At 36.6% G+C, this 16,013-nt stretch overlaps 1 protein-coding gene across 1 annotated transcript in view; it reads right to left on the reverse strand.

Annotated features, from left to right (window-relative positions):
- FANCL (FA complementation group L) overlaps positions 1-9,107 on the reverse strand; it is a 74,488-nt gene extending 65,381 nt beyond the window's left edge. The window contains exon 1 of the mRNA XM_044663361.1: positions 9,012-9,107. Within this exon, the coding sequence (XP_044519296.1) occupies positions 9,012-9,107 (96 nt within the window). The remainder of the gene's footprint in view (positions 1-9,011) is intronic.
- Positions 9,108-16,013: the final 6,906 nt, after the last annotated feature.

The following is a 16,013-nucleotide window of genomic DNA, read 5'->3' on the forward strand; positions in this document are numbered from 1 at the left end:
TAGGTCTGGTCTCTTTGTTGATTCATCATTCAAATAATAACCCTTATGGGTATCCCTGTGGGCATACCTCAAGGCTTTATTCTGAGCCCTCTTCTCTTTCTATATTACTTAGTGAACTCCTCAGCTCTCAAGAATTTAATTACTATCTCTATGTGGATAACTCCAACTCCCAGATCTACAGATCTACTTCAAGTTTCTCTTCTGAGCTCCAGTCTTACATATCATAATCTATAAGATATCTCAGACTCAACATGTCCAAAATGAAACTTTTAATTTTCCCCAAATCCAACACTTCTGGATGTCTCTATTATTGTGGAAGGCACACCATCGCCCTATTCAGTATCAGCCTCAGCTCCTCACTCTCATTCACAAGACATATCCAGGGTGTTACCAAGTTCTACGGCTTCTCTCTCCTAAGTAACTCTCAAATCCATCCCTACTTCTGCTCTTACTCAGCTACCACTCTAGTTCAGCCCCTTTCTCTTAGACTACTCCATATAGCTTCCTAATTATGTTATAGTGCCTCCCCTATAGCAAGAAGAAATCTGTGCCTTAAATCTACCTTCTCCAACCTACCCTTCAAGAAGCTGTGAAAGTGGATTTCCTAATGCCTGGCTTTGACCACATCACATCCCTGCTCAACCAACTCCAGTGTCTCTCTGTTATCTAAAGGATCAACTATTTTTTTGGTTGGCATTTAAATCTCTTTACAACTTAATCTTTTTCAACTTTTCTTGAATTCTTTTTTTTTTTTTAACCCTTGTACTTTGGTGTATTGTCTCATAGGTGGAAGATTGGTAAGGGTGGGCAATGGGGGTCAAGTGACTTGCCCAGGGTCACACAGCTGGGAAGTGGCTGAGGCCGGGTTTGAACCTAGGACCTCCTGTCTCTAGGCCTGACTCTCACTCCACTGAGCTACCCAGCTGCCCCAACTTTTCTTGAATTCTTAAAAATTATTCTCTTCTGTAATCCAGCCCCACTTCTACTTTCCTTTTCCTTTGAAGAGTCCCTGGTTTCCTTCAGTCTTGGTTCAAGTGCTGAGTTTTCTATAAAACCTGTCTTGATTCCTACCTTCACACACTCCTCTGTTGTTAGTACTTTCTCTCCCAAAGTCATTTTTATTCATGCTATATGTAATGTGGATATATTTTATGCATGTGTGTTATTTCCTCCATTTGAATGTACGATCTTAGACAGTAAGGATTTTTACTTTTGTCCCTGTATTTCTCAGCACATGGAAAATGCTAAATAAATGTTGACTAATTGATTTCCTTCAAAACAAGTTCTTCTGGCTTCTTGATGGCATCAGCATCCCCCAGTCCCACAGGATTAAAAGTTCATAATCATCTCTCATTCCTTTCTCTTCTCTGTCCCTATAAATGTTAACATTTTCTAAATTGTATTGGTACTACATCAAAAATTTTTCTAATATTCACCTAGTGTTCCCTCTGGCACCATTCAAGTTTAGGCCCACACTACCTTTGCTTATTAGACTTTCTAGTTTAGTCTATTAGTCTTTAGTCCAGTTTATTACCTTTGATTTAGAAGTCTAATAATTCATTTATTTTCATTTAAACTCAACCCCATTTCAATCTATCCTAAAAGCGAGTGACACACTAATCTTCCTAAATCACAGCTCTAATTAGGAATTGCCATTTCCTTCACCAGTTCATTATACAGATGAGGAACTGAGGCAAACAGGGTGAAGTGACTTACCCTGAGTCACACAGCTAGTGCCAGATTTGAACTTAGGAAGATGAGTCTTCCTGACTCTAGATCTAGCATGCTATTCACTGGGCCACCTAGCTGTCCAATTAAGTACTCTACTCTAAAATCTTCAATTACTCTCTTCTGTCCCCTGAAGCCCTCCTTGCTTTCCCCAAATAAAGTTGAAACTCTTCAACTTATCATTTAAGGCCTTTAATAATCTAGCCCCAATCTCTACCTTTCCAATTTTATTTCCCATTCTGTCCTCCCCTTTATGTATCTTACTCTCGATCCAAACTAGACTAATCACCATTCCTGAATTCCTTCTTGTGCTTTTCCTTTCTGTAAGAGGCATAAGTTTAAAGGTAGGTGTGTAAGCAGGATAGGAAAAGCCTTAGCTGGAGGTCATGGACATTCTGAATGGAATGTAGGGGAAGGAGGGAGTAACTTGTGCCTGAGAAGGACTCCCTGGGGGTTGGCACACACTGTTGCTGACCCTGGGAGATCTCAGAGCTGGGGGAGTTGTATCCAGATTCCCTGGGATCCTGAGAGTGGTGAAGGCTTATAGCAAAGGACATCAGACCTGCAGAGCAGCACCGAGTAGTGAAGTGGTTTGTGATCTGGTGGACAGCATTGCAAACTTTCCCTACCTGGATACCTTGGATCACCTGATCTGGTGGAGTTGACTCCTGGCATCCTGAAACCATCCCTGGATTAGCCATGAGATCCCAAGTAAAGCCACCCTCAGGTCCTCAGCTAAGCTGACCAAACCTGGATGGAACCAGGTTGGGAGGAACTTTTCCCTTGTGACTCCGGTACAGATTCCTTTGGGCCCTGCCTAGCTTTGGTCAATAGAATAGTAAAGTCTCTCCCCTGACCTTGTGGTTTGTCCTTAGTCCTTAAAAGTAGAATCCCTAATACCCATCCTTGTTTATTTGTTTATTCAATTAAACTGTTACAACTTTTACCTGTTGCCTGCTGGTTACATAGGTCCTAACCTAGATGAGCTAAGTGACTGTTGGTCAAACTGCCATTCTTGTGACAGTTAACAGCTTGGCAGTAAACCCTTGTCTTCCTATCCTGTTTGGTCCAGACCATCAGACATTCCTGTCTCTCTTTCAACCCAGTGTGAACCAAAAAACCATTTAGATTACATTTTTAATAATCCTCCATTACACTTCACACCTGCTCTCTGAATATAAAATGTCCTCCTCCACCATCTGGGCCATCCTTGAAATTCCCAGATATAAGCCCCTTTCCTGAGGTCCTTCTTGACTCTCCTTCACTGAAGCCAGAAATAATCACCTTCTCTAATGTTCATATACTCTCAAGACACTTGGCACACTGCTGTGATTGCTGAGAATGATAAATATAATAGTTTATAGACAGCATTATCCAGATAGCCATACAGATTAAGAGAGGTACAGATGATGGAGATGGAGATGTATGGATAAGAATTGGATCTGTGACATCATTGGTACACAGAACTTCCTGGTGAAGGAACTCCTTCTATCACTATACGTGAGCACCTTCTTATGACTCTAAGACCCCTTTCCTCCACACCAAATTCTCTCATAGACTATATTCTATTAGAACTATTTGTGTATGGTTTAGAGTAGGACTCCATCACATCTTCTACAGAGCCTTGTATATAGTGGACATTCAAATATTTGTAGAATTTAACTCATCATCATGAACTTAATTGTTTTGTCTCTTTAGTGGATTGTTACTAGAAATGCCATAACTAACTTCTTAAAGCATTTATTTGAATATTTACAATCAACAGATAAGAACACTCCCCAATATACATACTCATACACATACACACACAAACACACACATGCATGTGTGTGTGCACTTAAGTGCAATTTTAACCTATAACAGTCTAAAACTGCATTAAGATTTTGGGATGCCATAGATAGTTCTATCAATATACTGAAAGATAAAACTATCTGTTGATATCAACATAGATATCAATATGCATATATAGGCTTTATTTAGATATTTCTAATAGAAAGGGAAAGCAGTGGGGGAGGAACCATTCTCTAAAAAAAAAATGAAATCAGTTATACTTTCTTGAGGAAATGAATCAGTAAGCAGTTTAAGCAGGATAAAATAGATGAAATTTGAGCAAAGAAAAAGACAAACAGTAATATAATCTTTTACTTCAACAGTATTAAATGAAAAATAAGAGTAAAAAAGCATTCTCTAAAAACAATTAATATAAGTTCACTTTGCCAGATGGAAATTTTGAACAATCTCCCTTAAAGCAGTTTTAAAAATAGAGGAACACAATTAAATATACCCTATAACCTTTACTTTCATGGTAATATTATAGCACTTTTATTACATTTAAATGGCCTTTAAAAAAATGAAACAAAATGTACTTCTGACCTTTTCAAAAGGTCAAATAACATGGATTCACTATTTCATTAAAGTACTAAAAGGTATTATGTAGTAACTTTAAGCTAACTTTATAGACATATACTTCACATACAGATAAGAATAATCAGGAATTAGAGAGTTCATTGAAAATGAGTAAAACTAAGATATTACAACAGTTTGTTCCATTATTTGAAAGAAAGAACATCCCAAGTATTTTTAAATGGGCATTTAATTCTAAATTCTGTAACTAACTTCCAATCAAAGGAGATTCTCAAAAGTTGACATAGAATTCTCTTCTATATTTCAGAGACACAAATTTGTTTGTGTCCGTAAAAATTATAACTATCCATAAGAAATCACTTTTTTCAGTCAGTAAGTAGATTTTTACTCTGCCCCATTCAATTCTCTTAGTAAATCAGTATTTATAAATAATAACCCCTCTAACATCAGCATTTACAATAATAATCCCTCTAATCTCCTGGCTCCTCCTTTCCTTATCTTCCTCATCTCCACTCCTGATACCCCACCTAATTGGAGCAGTTATCCTTTAGATTCACCATCATTCAACAACATTCATGTTCAGTTCTAGACACCATAGTTTAGGAAAGACATTAATAAGCTGAAGAATGGCCAAAGAAAACCCAAATAAGTTAAGATTTTGAGTCCAAGCCACAGAAGACTCCATTGAAAGAGAAAGCTCAGAGGGGCAAGGGCTTAAATGACTGTCATGTGGAAAGTGAATTAGACTTGGTCTTCTTGGCCCCAAAGAGGAAGATGTAATGGCAATGGGTGAAAATTACACAGGCTCAGACAAGAGTTTTGATATAAACCTTCTAACAATTAGCGGAAGCTAAAAATGGAATGGGATGCCTAGAGAGAAAGAGTAGTACTTTCTTTTCTTCCACAGGAGGTTGGATACATACATACATACACAGACCAAACTTCCCAGAAGTCTCTGCTCTTCCAACTGTCATTTGGCCTCCCCTTCTTCCAAGATTCCATGCCCTTTGCAAGAATTCCATCCCTTGTCTCCATTCTCACACCCTTAATTTGTTCTTTGCTGCATAAGAGTAATTGTTGATCTAAAGATACAAACCAGAGTTATGGCTACGGTCAGAATCCCAGGAAAATACCATCAGGGAGAATACAATCAGGTTTTATGGAGGTGAGGAGTTGTATTAATAAAGAACATTCCATGTGGAAAAGATCTCAGAGGTCAACCAGTTAAACCAATACCCAAGTAGGAATTCCCTCTTATATCATCTGTAACAAAATTTTTATAATCAGATATAATGGGAAATATTAATTTAATTGTTTCTGCTAGACTTCATTGTTCAAAATTTTTCTATAAAACTGAACTATCTTTACACAAATTTTACATGTTTAGTATTTTAAAAATGAGTCAAAATACATCTAAATTAATAATTTGTTTCTTAAATTTCCAGACTGGCATGTAGAAAAATTGGTGATAGGTGGTATAGGAATATAATGGGATGTTGTTTTTTTCACCATAAGAAATGACAACAATGAAGAATTCAGAGAAGCTTCAGAGAGCACAACTGAATGCAGAGTGAAATAGAACCAGGAAAACAATACACACAGTGACAATAAAGAATCAGAAAGAAAAATAAAATCAAATTCAATGCCTTATAATTATCAATCAAATGCCTTATAATTATAAAATCAAATGCCTTATAATTAAGGCTGAGCAAGTTTGGTCTTTTCTTAAGCAGAGATGAGAAAATGCATTTCTCTGCCTTCTCTGCAAGTGGAGAGGGCCTACGCCTGCAGAATACTGCATATGTTGTCAGACACAGATGATACCTTGGTTGGCTTTGCTATAATGCTTGTCTTTGTCTATTTCTCTGATACTCTCTCTCTCTGTGTCTGTCTGTCACTCTCAACTAGTTTTTGTTCAATCGAAATATTTATTTATATAGGCACCATGGGAGATAGATAAAAAGCCTACAACTTACCACGGCAAAGAACATAGACACAAATAACCGTACTGCAAAGCAATGTACAGCCAGTGCCAGGAGATAGGAAGGAACAAAGAGCTAACTAGGTTCTGTGGAACTTCTTCCTGAGGGAGCCAGTGCTGGAGGATGTGATATCGGAGCTGGACAGCAATCTAGAATTTGATGCAGCTTTCAGTTCCTAAAATTAGCATAAAGGCATAACCTTTACAGAGATCCTTTTAGATAATAGAATTAGATAAAAAAGCTATTGTTACTAAAATAACTATGATTTTTATTTATTATTTTAAATTATTATTTTTATAAAACTGTGAGGTTGGCAACAGTGTTATGTATAGCATACCATTTGATCTTTACAATAATCCTGAAAGGTATGTGCTATTATTATTATCTCAATTATGTCATCTATTATTATCTCAAGTTAAAAAAGAAACTGAGGTTCAGAGTTTGACTTGCCTGAAACTACTCAATATAGAAGGCAGTATTCAAATTCAGCTTTCCCTGACTTTAAGTCCAGTGTTCTCTCCTCTATGTCAGCCCTTATATAAACTGTTACTGACACTTGTATCCAAGCAGAAAACTGCAAAATCTCAGAAAAGGAGATCGTAAAGTCATCAAGCAAGAATCCCTATTGATATAGGTTTATGACAAATGCACATAAATATATACAATAACTATCACATACTTTAATTTATCAATCCTTATTTAATAAATGTTTTATTATGTTTATGATCATTTAATGTATTATCTTTTATATGTTTATATATCATTATATTTATATAATCATATATTTATATTTATTTTTAATTTATATTTATATTTTATTTTAATTTATATTTTAATTTATAATTTTATATTTATTTTATATTTAATTTATATATATTATCTACATTATTATATATATAATTATATATATTATCTACAATATTATAATATTATTTAATTATATTAAATTAACTTGAAATTTATTAATTTAATAAATGTTTATGAAAGAGGCAGGTAGCTAAGTCAGAAAGCCTCGAAAGCTATCCTATTAGCAAGGGCTGTTGTTTGTCCTTTGTTTTCAAAGAGGAGTAATGGTATCACATATCTTGACTTGCTTATGAATTAGATTTTAAAATGGGAGGCAGGTTGCACTACCTCAGCCTCATTCTCTCTTCCAAGTCACTGAAGTCAAGTGGAATGACAAGTCAGGACAACTGGAGATGGTCTAGGATTCAGTGGACGACCTTGGCATCTTCAGTGTCTGACCAAGTTCTAAAAGCTCTACAGTGCCTGCTTCAGCCGCCTTCATGGCTGTTGGAACAAACTGTTCTCATCTGCCCCTTCCATCTTTGCATGCCTGGAGTGGACATCCCCTCAGGCACCAAGAGGCTCTGTCAGTGACCCTCAGGCTGCTTTAGCCCATTTGCAGAGAAGATTTTACTGGGATGTGGTTGTTGCACATGCTACAGCTTCTTGGAATCACAGATGAGAGAGCTTGGTAGCAGGTGGACACCAAAGGAAGAAAGTAAACCTGAATAAAAGCCCTCACACCACAGGTGTGTGTTAGTCTTTCCTGAACAACCCATACAATCTAGCACACAGAAACTGGAATGATATAGAGTAGATTAGAAGGGAAAGTATGCTGTAAAAAAAATTCCTCAGGTGTTCCTTTTAGCAAGAACAGGTAAAAAGGGCACCCTGGATTGAATTATATTATTTTATATCTCACTTCTGTAGAATGCTAAACATTAGAAAGACATGTTCTTATTTGGTCTTCACAACTATAAAATAATAATAATAATAATAATAATAATAATAATAGCATTTGTAGTATTTTAAAGTTCCAAAGTCCTTTACACAACTATTTCATTTGATCTACCTAAGAGGTGGGCACAATTATTACTGTCCTCTGTGAGACTGAGTACTGGACTTGGAGTTGGGAAAACAGAGTTTTAATCTGAATTAGAACTCAGGTCTTTCTATGATTAGAACTCAGGTATCCCTAATTTCAAGTCCAGTACTCTGTCTTACAGCACCTAATTCAAAGGGCTATGCCAGAATAAAATGAAATAATATTTGTCAAGGGCTTAGCCTGGCACATAGCAGGTGCTAAGTAAGTGCTTATTCCCTTCCCTAGCTGTTCAGTAACTTCTTTAAGAGCTTGTTGTTTAGTACATTTCAGCGGGTGTCCAACTCTTCTATTACCTTTGGAGGAGGGGGGAATTGTTGTTGTCTGTTTGTTTTGTAAAGATACTTGTTTGCCATTTACTTCTCCAGTCCATTTTACAGAGGAGAAAACTGAGGAAAACAGGGTTAAATGACTTGATCTGAGTCATATGGCTGTCTAAAGCTGCATTTGAACTTAGGTCATACTAACCCCAAGCGCTTGGCTCCATACACTGCACCGCTTGAGCCTAGCATAGTGTCTATAACGCTTATTTAATAATGATGATTATTCCCATTTAAAGGATGAAGAAACTAAGTCACAGAGTGGATTGGTTGACTTGTGTGGGGCAAGAGGTTATCCAAACGGTAGGTCCAGGGCTCTACCCGCGGGTACAAATGTTTTTGTTTGTTTGTTTGTTTGTTTGTTTGTTTTCCCCCAGTTTGAAAAGCTGCAGAATCTGGACTAGGGATAAAACCCTCCCCAGAGTGGGCAAAGAGGCGGTCCCGCCCCTCTGGAACTTTCGCCGGCTCTGACGTCATCGCCCCTCCCCAGCGTCCAGGCGCGCGCCCGGCGCGGTTCAATTCTAATCCTGCTGCTCCCTCCGGGTCCACAGGGTGGAACGGGTGCTGGGCCCCGACTACCTGGCACGGGCCGGTCACCAAAGTGAACTTACTGACTCTTTAACGCCTTCCACTCAAGTTCAGGACACCTCCTCTCCCCTGCACCGCACTTCACCTCCCCTCTTAGCCCCTCCACGTGCTCCGGCGGCCGATTTCCAAGGAAGTGGGTACCTGAGCTGAGATGAATCCCTCGTAAATAGTTTTCTCTCGGTTCTGGGGAAGAAGAAGCGGACATTGTCGCAACAAGGCTGCCTCGGCTGTTGCCATGTCTGGCGGGCTCAGTTCGAGATTTCTAGGCGCCAGCAGGACGTTTTGAACTGGGCTTTTCGCGCCCCCGCGCATGCGCAGTAGCGACACCACAGCCTGCCCTGGTTCTATCTTGGTGGGGATCCTGGAGCAGCCAGACTTGGCGATTAGAGCTCGCCCACCTTCTGACTCTGAACTACCAGCCCGCGGTCCTATAAGAGCTGCTTGGAGCTAAGGATGAGAAGCATCAGACTCACCGGGCTACTTATGGAGTTGGGTGGGAGAAGGCTGGTGATCTCATCCTCTCACATACATTCAATAATCATACAGTGAATAACTGATTTTATGTAAAAAGTCATACATAAAGAAGCTCAGGAGCTACAGTGGTAGTGGTAAGAGTATACCTAGATACCTTCCTCTTTCCCTGACTCCTCACATCATAGTTAACTCTAGAAGAACTAGATGGACCCATTAAGCTATATAACATCTGGGAACTCCAGACCTTTCTTATGAGTACAAGTTGAACAAATAAGCCATCCTTAAGGGGAAAGGGAAGTTGCACACCTTACCAAAGCCAGTCTATATGTTTAAATATTCATCAGATTTGGAGTTCAATAAATTTTCCAGTTTTATTGGAAATTAATCGAGCAATAGATTTTTAAAATAATTTACTTATTCACTTGTTCTAAATTTTAATTTCTCATTTTTTATATTAACAAGTTGTTTCTTCTCTTTTTAAATATTAGCTAATTAATATTAGTTAATGGTTCATCTAAAAGCAGGTAGATGGCTCAATGAATAAAGGACCAGGCCTGGAATCAGGAATACTTGAATTTAAATCAGTCCTAAGACACTAGCTTTTGTGACCCTGGGCAACTTATTTAACCCTGTTTGCCCCAAGTTCCTCATCTATAAAATAAACCGTAGAAGGAAATGGCAAACCATTCCAAAATCTTTGCCAATAAAAACCCAAAAGGGGTCTCAAAGAGTCAGAAAGGGCAGAACCAGGAGGACATTATACACAGAAAGTAAAACATTGTGGAACAATCCAATAGAATAGACTTTGCCACTAGTGGCAATGCAACACACCAGGACACTCTTGAAGGACTTATGGGTAAGAATGCTATACACATTGAGAGAAAGAACTATGGGAGTGGAAATGCAAAAGAAAAACATGACATCACTTATCTCATGTATATATGGATATGTGATTTGGGGTTTAGACATTAAAAGATCACTCTATATCAGGGGTCTTTCTGCAGGAGCCATAAAGTCAATTTTTTTTCAGGCGCTGTTACAGGAGCGCCCACTGTGAGCACTGTAGGGCTCTCACGAAACTACGTTTTAAAAAATGTGGTTTTTATGGCTTTCACGGCCAAAAAGGTTGCCGACCCCTGCTCTATAGCAAAAATGAATGATATGGAAATAGTTATCAGGTGATAACATTTTTACAACACAGTGGAATTGCTTATTGGCTTTGGGAGAGGGAGGGAAAGAAAATGAATCATGTAAACATAGAAAAATATTTAAAAATAAAAAAAAATTTTAAAAGAGTCAGAAAGGACTAAAATGACTGAACAACAAAAATAATTCATCCATTTTATTAGTAAAAACTAGTTTTTTAAAATTAATTTAATTTGGGATGTTATTTGTTTTTATTCTCAGTTTTGTTAATTTGTTCTTTGATTTTTAGGATTTCTATATTTGTGTTTAATAAGTACCAAGAAAACAAAATCAGAATCAAGCAAGACTTGGCAGAAACCACTGTAAAGAAGAAAAAATCATGGAATATGGAAACTTACCCTGGAAGATTGAGTATAATCCTACAGAGAAAAAAAATGTCTTTTTTTTTTTTTTAACTTCAAAGACTGTTAAGGCTGAGTAGACGTTTTGAATTTCAAATGTAGGACTCAAGAGAAAGCCATAAAGCTAAATATATTTGAGCAATTTTTAGTTTTAAATAATTAGAAATATTTAAATTTTAATAGTGAAAGAAGAGACAAGTATCTCTTCAAAATACCAGAGCCTTCAGGGATAATAGAAAATCAAGTGAAGTAAACTAATTAAGCATTTACTAAGCACCTACTGTGTGCCAGGCACTGTGCTTGCCAAGCACTACAGATGTAACAATAAGGCAAAAGTAGCCCCTGTGATGGTTTTGTTCTGCTCTGATGGCTTTAAAAGAGAAAAAAAAAAAAAAAAAAGGGAGAATGAAAGGCATATACTCGGGAAGAAATGAAAAAGGAGGAGGTAGAACTTACTATGTGTCATAACTGTGTTTCTTGAAAAGAAGAGGAGGTATAGGAAGTAGGCATTAAATGAACCTCATTTTTTATGAATGAGACAAAGGAAGACAGAACACAGCTAGATACAGACAGAATTTAGTGGAATGATACTGGAATGGTTGGTGGAGGGAAAGAAGAGAGGAGTTTAAGGGAGGACAGAACAGTCACAGGCATAATAATTTCCAGATTCAGAGGGCTGTTCATGATCAATAGGAAAGAAAGGGTTCAAACTAGTGTTTGGACCCACTCTAGAGAAAGAGAGGAGGAAGGAGAAGATTACTTTAATTATAAGATCACTAGTATTGATTATATGCCATTTCCTCCACCATGACCTTTTTTCTGTAAGGACAAGAGCAGGGGTTAAGGGAAAAAAATATCAGAGTAAATGATGGAGAGAGATACACAGTTAATAACAGTCACAACTGTGAATGTGAATGAGTGAACCTATACATGGAAATGGAAAAATGGAAATGAAAAAAATTGAAAAAAAAAAACCAGATTAGGAAGCAGAATCCATTGAATAGACAAGAAATGGATTAAAACAAAATTATTCTTATAGTTAAAAAGAGATGCTAGTAAAGAATTTGTTATATTTTATTCATATTTTAAATGACCTAAGAAAAAAGCATAGGTGATAAGCATGAACTCAATAAAAGAAAAAGTAAAAACAAAGAAGTTTAAATAAAAGAGATAAACAGGTAATATTATGCTTAAAGATAATAAAGACAATCAAATAATATCAATACTTAATTCATATGCAGAATGGAATAGTATCTAGATATTTAAAAGTTAATCAAAACACACAGGGAAAAAGATTGCAAAACTATAAGAGCTGCTTTTATGATCCCTTCTCAGTCTTTAACAAATCTAACAAAAAGATAAACAAGAAGGAAATTAAGGATATGAATAGAACTTCAGGTGTAATATTTCTCTAGTATCTACTAAATGGAAATAGGAAAGTAAATACATATTTCTCAGCTTCTTATCCTCAATTCTGCCAGTTAGCTACCTCTAATATATCATTTTAGAGCTTAAAAATCTTATAAACAAATGAAGAAAACTAGAACTATTAAATCCATTCTTTGCTGACTCCAATATAATAAAATGATAATCAGCAAAAGACTTAAAGAAAGCCTTCAAACTTTATTTAGATATTGACATAATCCTGAAGAATTGTCTATTCAAAGCACAAATCATAAAGATAATTTCAAAAAAAAATGACAACAATAAGACAACATATTAAAGAAGTATTTAGCCAAAGTAGTTCTCAGGCAAATCAGGTTAATAATGCTTTTGCTGAACTTACTATGGGCTAAGTACAGTGCTAAACTGAGGATAAAAAGAAAGGAAAGATAGGTCCTGCTCTCAAGGAGCAATGAAGGAGACAATGTGCATATGAGCAAAGAAAATCTATACAAGATAAACTGGAAATAATTTCAGAGAGAAGGCATTAAGATTATGAATCAGGAAAGGCTTCTCGTAGAAGGGGTACTTTAGCTGAGGCCTGCAGGGAACCTGGGAAGCCCGGAGGTTGAACTGATAAGCTGGAGAAGTTCAGACATGAGAGATGGTCAGTGAAAATGTCCAGTTAATGAGACTTGAAGCAAGAACATAAACCTGTAGGCTATATCAATGGTCTAGGCATGAAATGATGAGGACCTATACCAAGATAGTGACAGAATAAAATCTGTACCACTTAATCACACCTGTTTATATATTGACTTGTATATTATTTGTTTTTTTCCTATTTCTATATCTTTTTTGTCCTTGAAAGAAGAGCCTTGTTTTATATTTCTTTTGCCCCCTATAGGGGCCCACATAGCCAATAAATAATTGTTGAATAGATGAGTACAATTCATCAATGCCATATGGTCATCAAGAGGCATATTTTATATTGCCATCATTATAAATAAACATAGGAGAGCCTAAAGAAAAAGATGAATTATTTTCCCAGGAATTCTAGAAAATTTTGTCCAAATGTTGGTTCATAACATAGATAGTTATAAAAAAACTCAAAGATGTAGGAAACAGATACCAAAATGATAAAGAGTTGAAAAAAAGGTAGATTCTGTGACATGATGATGGAGTTATTTGACTTTTAATAAGAGGTTGAGTGCTAAAAGAGGTTTTTAGAGCAATATGATGAAAGCTACCTTCTCTTTTACTGAAGAAATTACCAAAGGAAATTTTTTTTAACTAAATATAGTTGTTGAATATGGAAGGTTATGGAATTTCATTTCCTGGAGCTCCTAATTGTTTTTCCAAGAAAAGATTTAAGCAATAAAATAGGAATATAAATGCATAACTATGAGTCAATTTGTTACATTCTTGATTTGGCTAATTTCCAGTCAGACTGAAGGTTCATTAAGAATAGTTGCTCTCTTAAGAGACAATGTGCTATGTTTTCCTGTTCAGGTTTTAAAAATGATTTTCCTTTCCCTTGGAATACTAAAACTAAATTTTCTTTTGTGCCTTAGCTCATGTTAATGACTTCTGTAAAGAACTAGGTAGTTAGGAAACCCTCTGATGAATTTGCCATATATGTGGATGATAGTAGTATAAGAAACCACAGGAAAAATCTTAAGCTCTACTAAGTGTCCTAATGTGAGACTTCCACTTACCTGAACATATCACAAATCTAAAAAAAAAAAAAAAAAGATACCATAGTGCCAAAAGTGCATGTCTTTCAGTTGTACAGGAAAACATGATATAAATGTCAAGCTTTTTTTTTGAGAACAGTTCTATTGATGGGATGAGTGCAGGGTTTTTTGAAATAGCAGTTTGTATTGCTATTTAAACTCCGCCAAGGATGGTCCCAAGCCCGGCTGAAAAAGGATGAGGGTTGGGCACGAGGCTAGCAACCTCACCCCGTAAAAATCTCACTTGCTACAGAAACTGCAACCTCATTAAACCAACAAAACCAAAGATCGCCTAGTCTGGAAGATTGCTCTCCAACAGAGTCCATGACGCGTGCTGGCGAAAGCCAACTAACTCCAGGTCTTTGTTGAGGGGCGCCTGCGTCACATCTTGGACATCGGATGGCCTGAGGGGATCTCCAATGCCAGACTCTGGGGGGAAGCAATTCGGTGTCCCATCAGTCAGGATGCTATGAAAATCGGAAGACAGCCTTGCCGGATAGGCACTGAGCTGGGGCCCACCAGGGAGGAGGAGGGTCGGGGGGCCAAAGCAGACCTGGCGGAGATATGCCAAGAATAAGACAGGGAACGTCGGAGTGACATGGGCCCAGTTGGGGGAAGTTGCCCAGAACAGAGTCCGTTGGCATGAGATGGTTGCGGCCCTATGCTCCTCTGGGAGTCAATAGGAATAATAATAATAATAATAATAATTGCTATTTAGGTAGCCAACTGCTATATAGAATAATTGTAGAGTGGATAAAACATCAACTATATATCACTTCTATTGTAAAATTGACTTGTGAAAAACCTTTATAATACATAAGACAACAAAAGACAAAAATCATTTGGCATGGAACCTGCAGTCAGTTTAGTATTCTAAAAATCAAGCTGTATTAAGAACCAGGAGACAGCTTCTAATTCTAGCTTTCTTCTAATTAGCTTTATGACCACAAACAAATTATTTAACATCTTTTTACCTCAGTGTCTCAAACTGTAAAATAAAGAATAAGGTTAGAATATTTCTAAAGTTCCTTCAAGCTCTAGATTTTTTTTTTTTGCTATGAGAACCATTAGAACAGAAAGAGTTCTATATTCAGTTAATTTTGGATTATCCAAATTTAAAATCTTTACCTTCAAAATCTTGATCGTGTCAAGTATTCTGCTTATTTTCTTTCTTGTTTATTCTAGTTGAGCACTAGTTAGGGGAGGATATTGCAACCAAAATATTTACTTGATACAGATAAGAAGGTAAACTAATAAATTATTTCCCCGCCTTAAAAATTGTTGTGCACCAGTTAATAAATGTATGCAAGCTCTGATTTAGGCTGGTACTTTCTATCAGTCTGATGTTACTCGGAACACTTCTAGCTTGAAGTAGAGATGAGCAGAGACAATGAATAGAGAGCAAGATGAGAAACCTGGAAAGTCAGACCTTTATCATGGAGTTTCATTATTTTGTTTGAAGTTGTACGCATGCCCAAGAACATCAGAGATGCTCATATTTAGTGTGAATGATGAATCCCTTAGAGTGGTTACATGTGTTTGAATTTACACTAGTCAAAGTTATCATTATGTAAAATATGGTCATTGGTTCCAGACCAATATGCAGCATCAATTCAAATATTACAGATGCTTTAGGGGACTCGTTATTTATCTACAACAGGACCCAGCTATTCAAAACACCTTAAAAAAACAAAAATGTTTGTATTATCTATTCTATATGTATGCTCCATAGCATCCCTTTACAGTAGTACAGCTAATGAATAGTTGACAACTAGATATTTGGCACTTGTACTATATAAAAATTAAGATTATTTCATATTCTTCAAACATTAAAAAGAGTAGAAATTAATTTTTATAGGAAGTTTATCATATCTATCAAATTATACCAACTTGAAGTTTTACTTAAATTTCATTTTCCTTTGCACCTCACAAAAAATAAAAGCCCCAGGAAAGGAAATTGTGAAGAACAGCTAGAATAGGCCATAGACCTGGTTGGTCATCAT

This window comes from Gracilinanus agilis, chromosome 2 (assembly GCF_016433145.1).
Source record: "Gracilinanus agilis isolate LMUSP501 chromosome 2, AgileGrace, whole genome shotgun sequence".
Lineage (NCBI taxonomy): Eukaryota > Metazoa > Chordata > Mammalia > Didelphimorphia > Didelphidae > Gracilinanus > Gracilinanus agilis.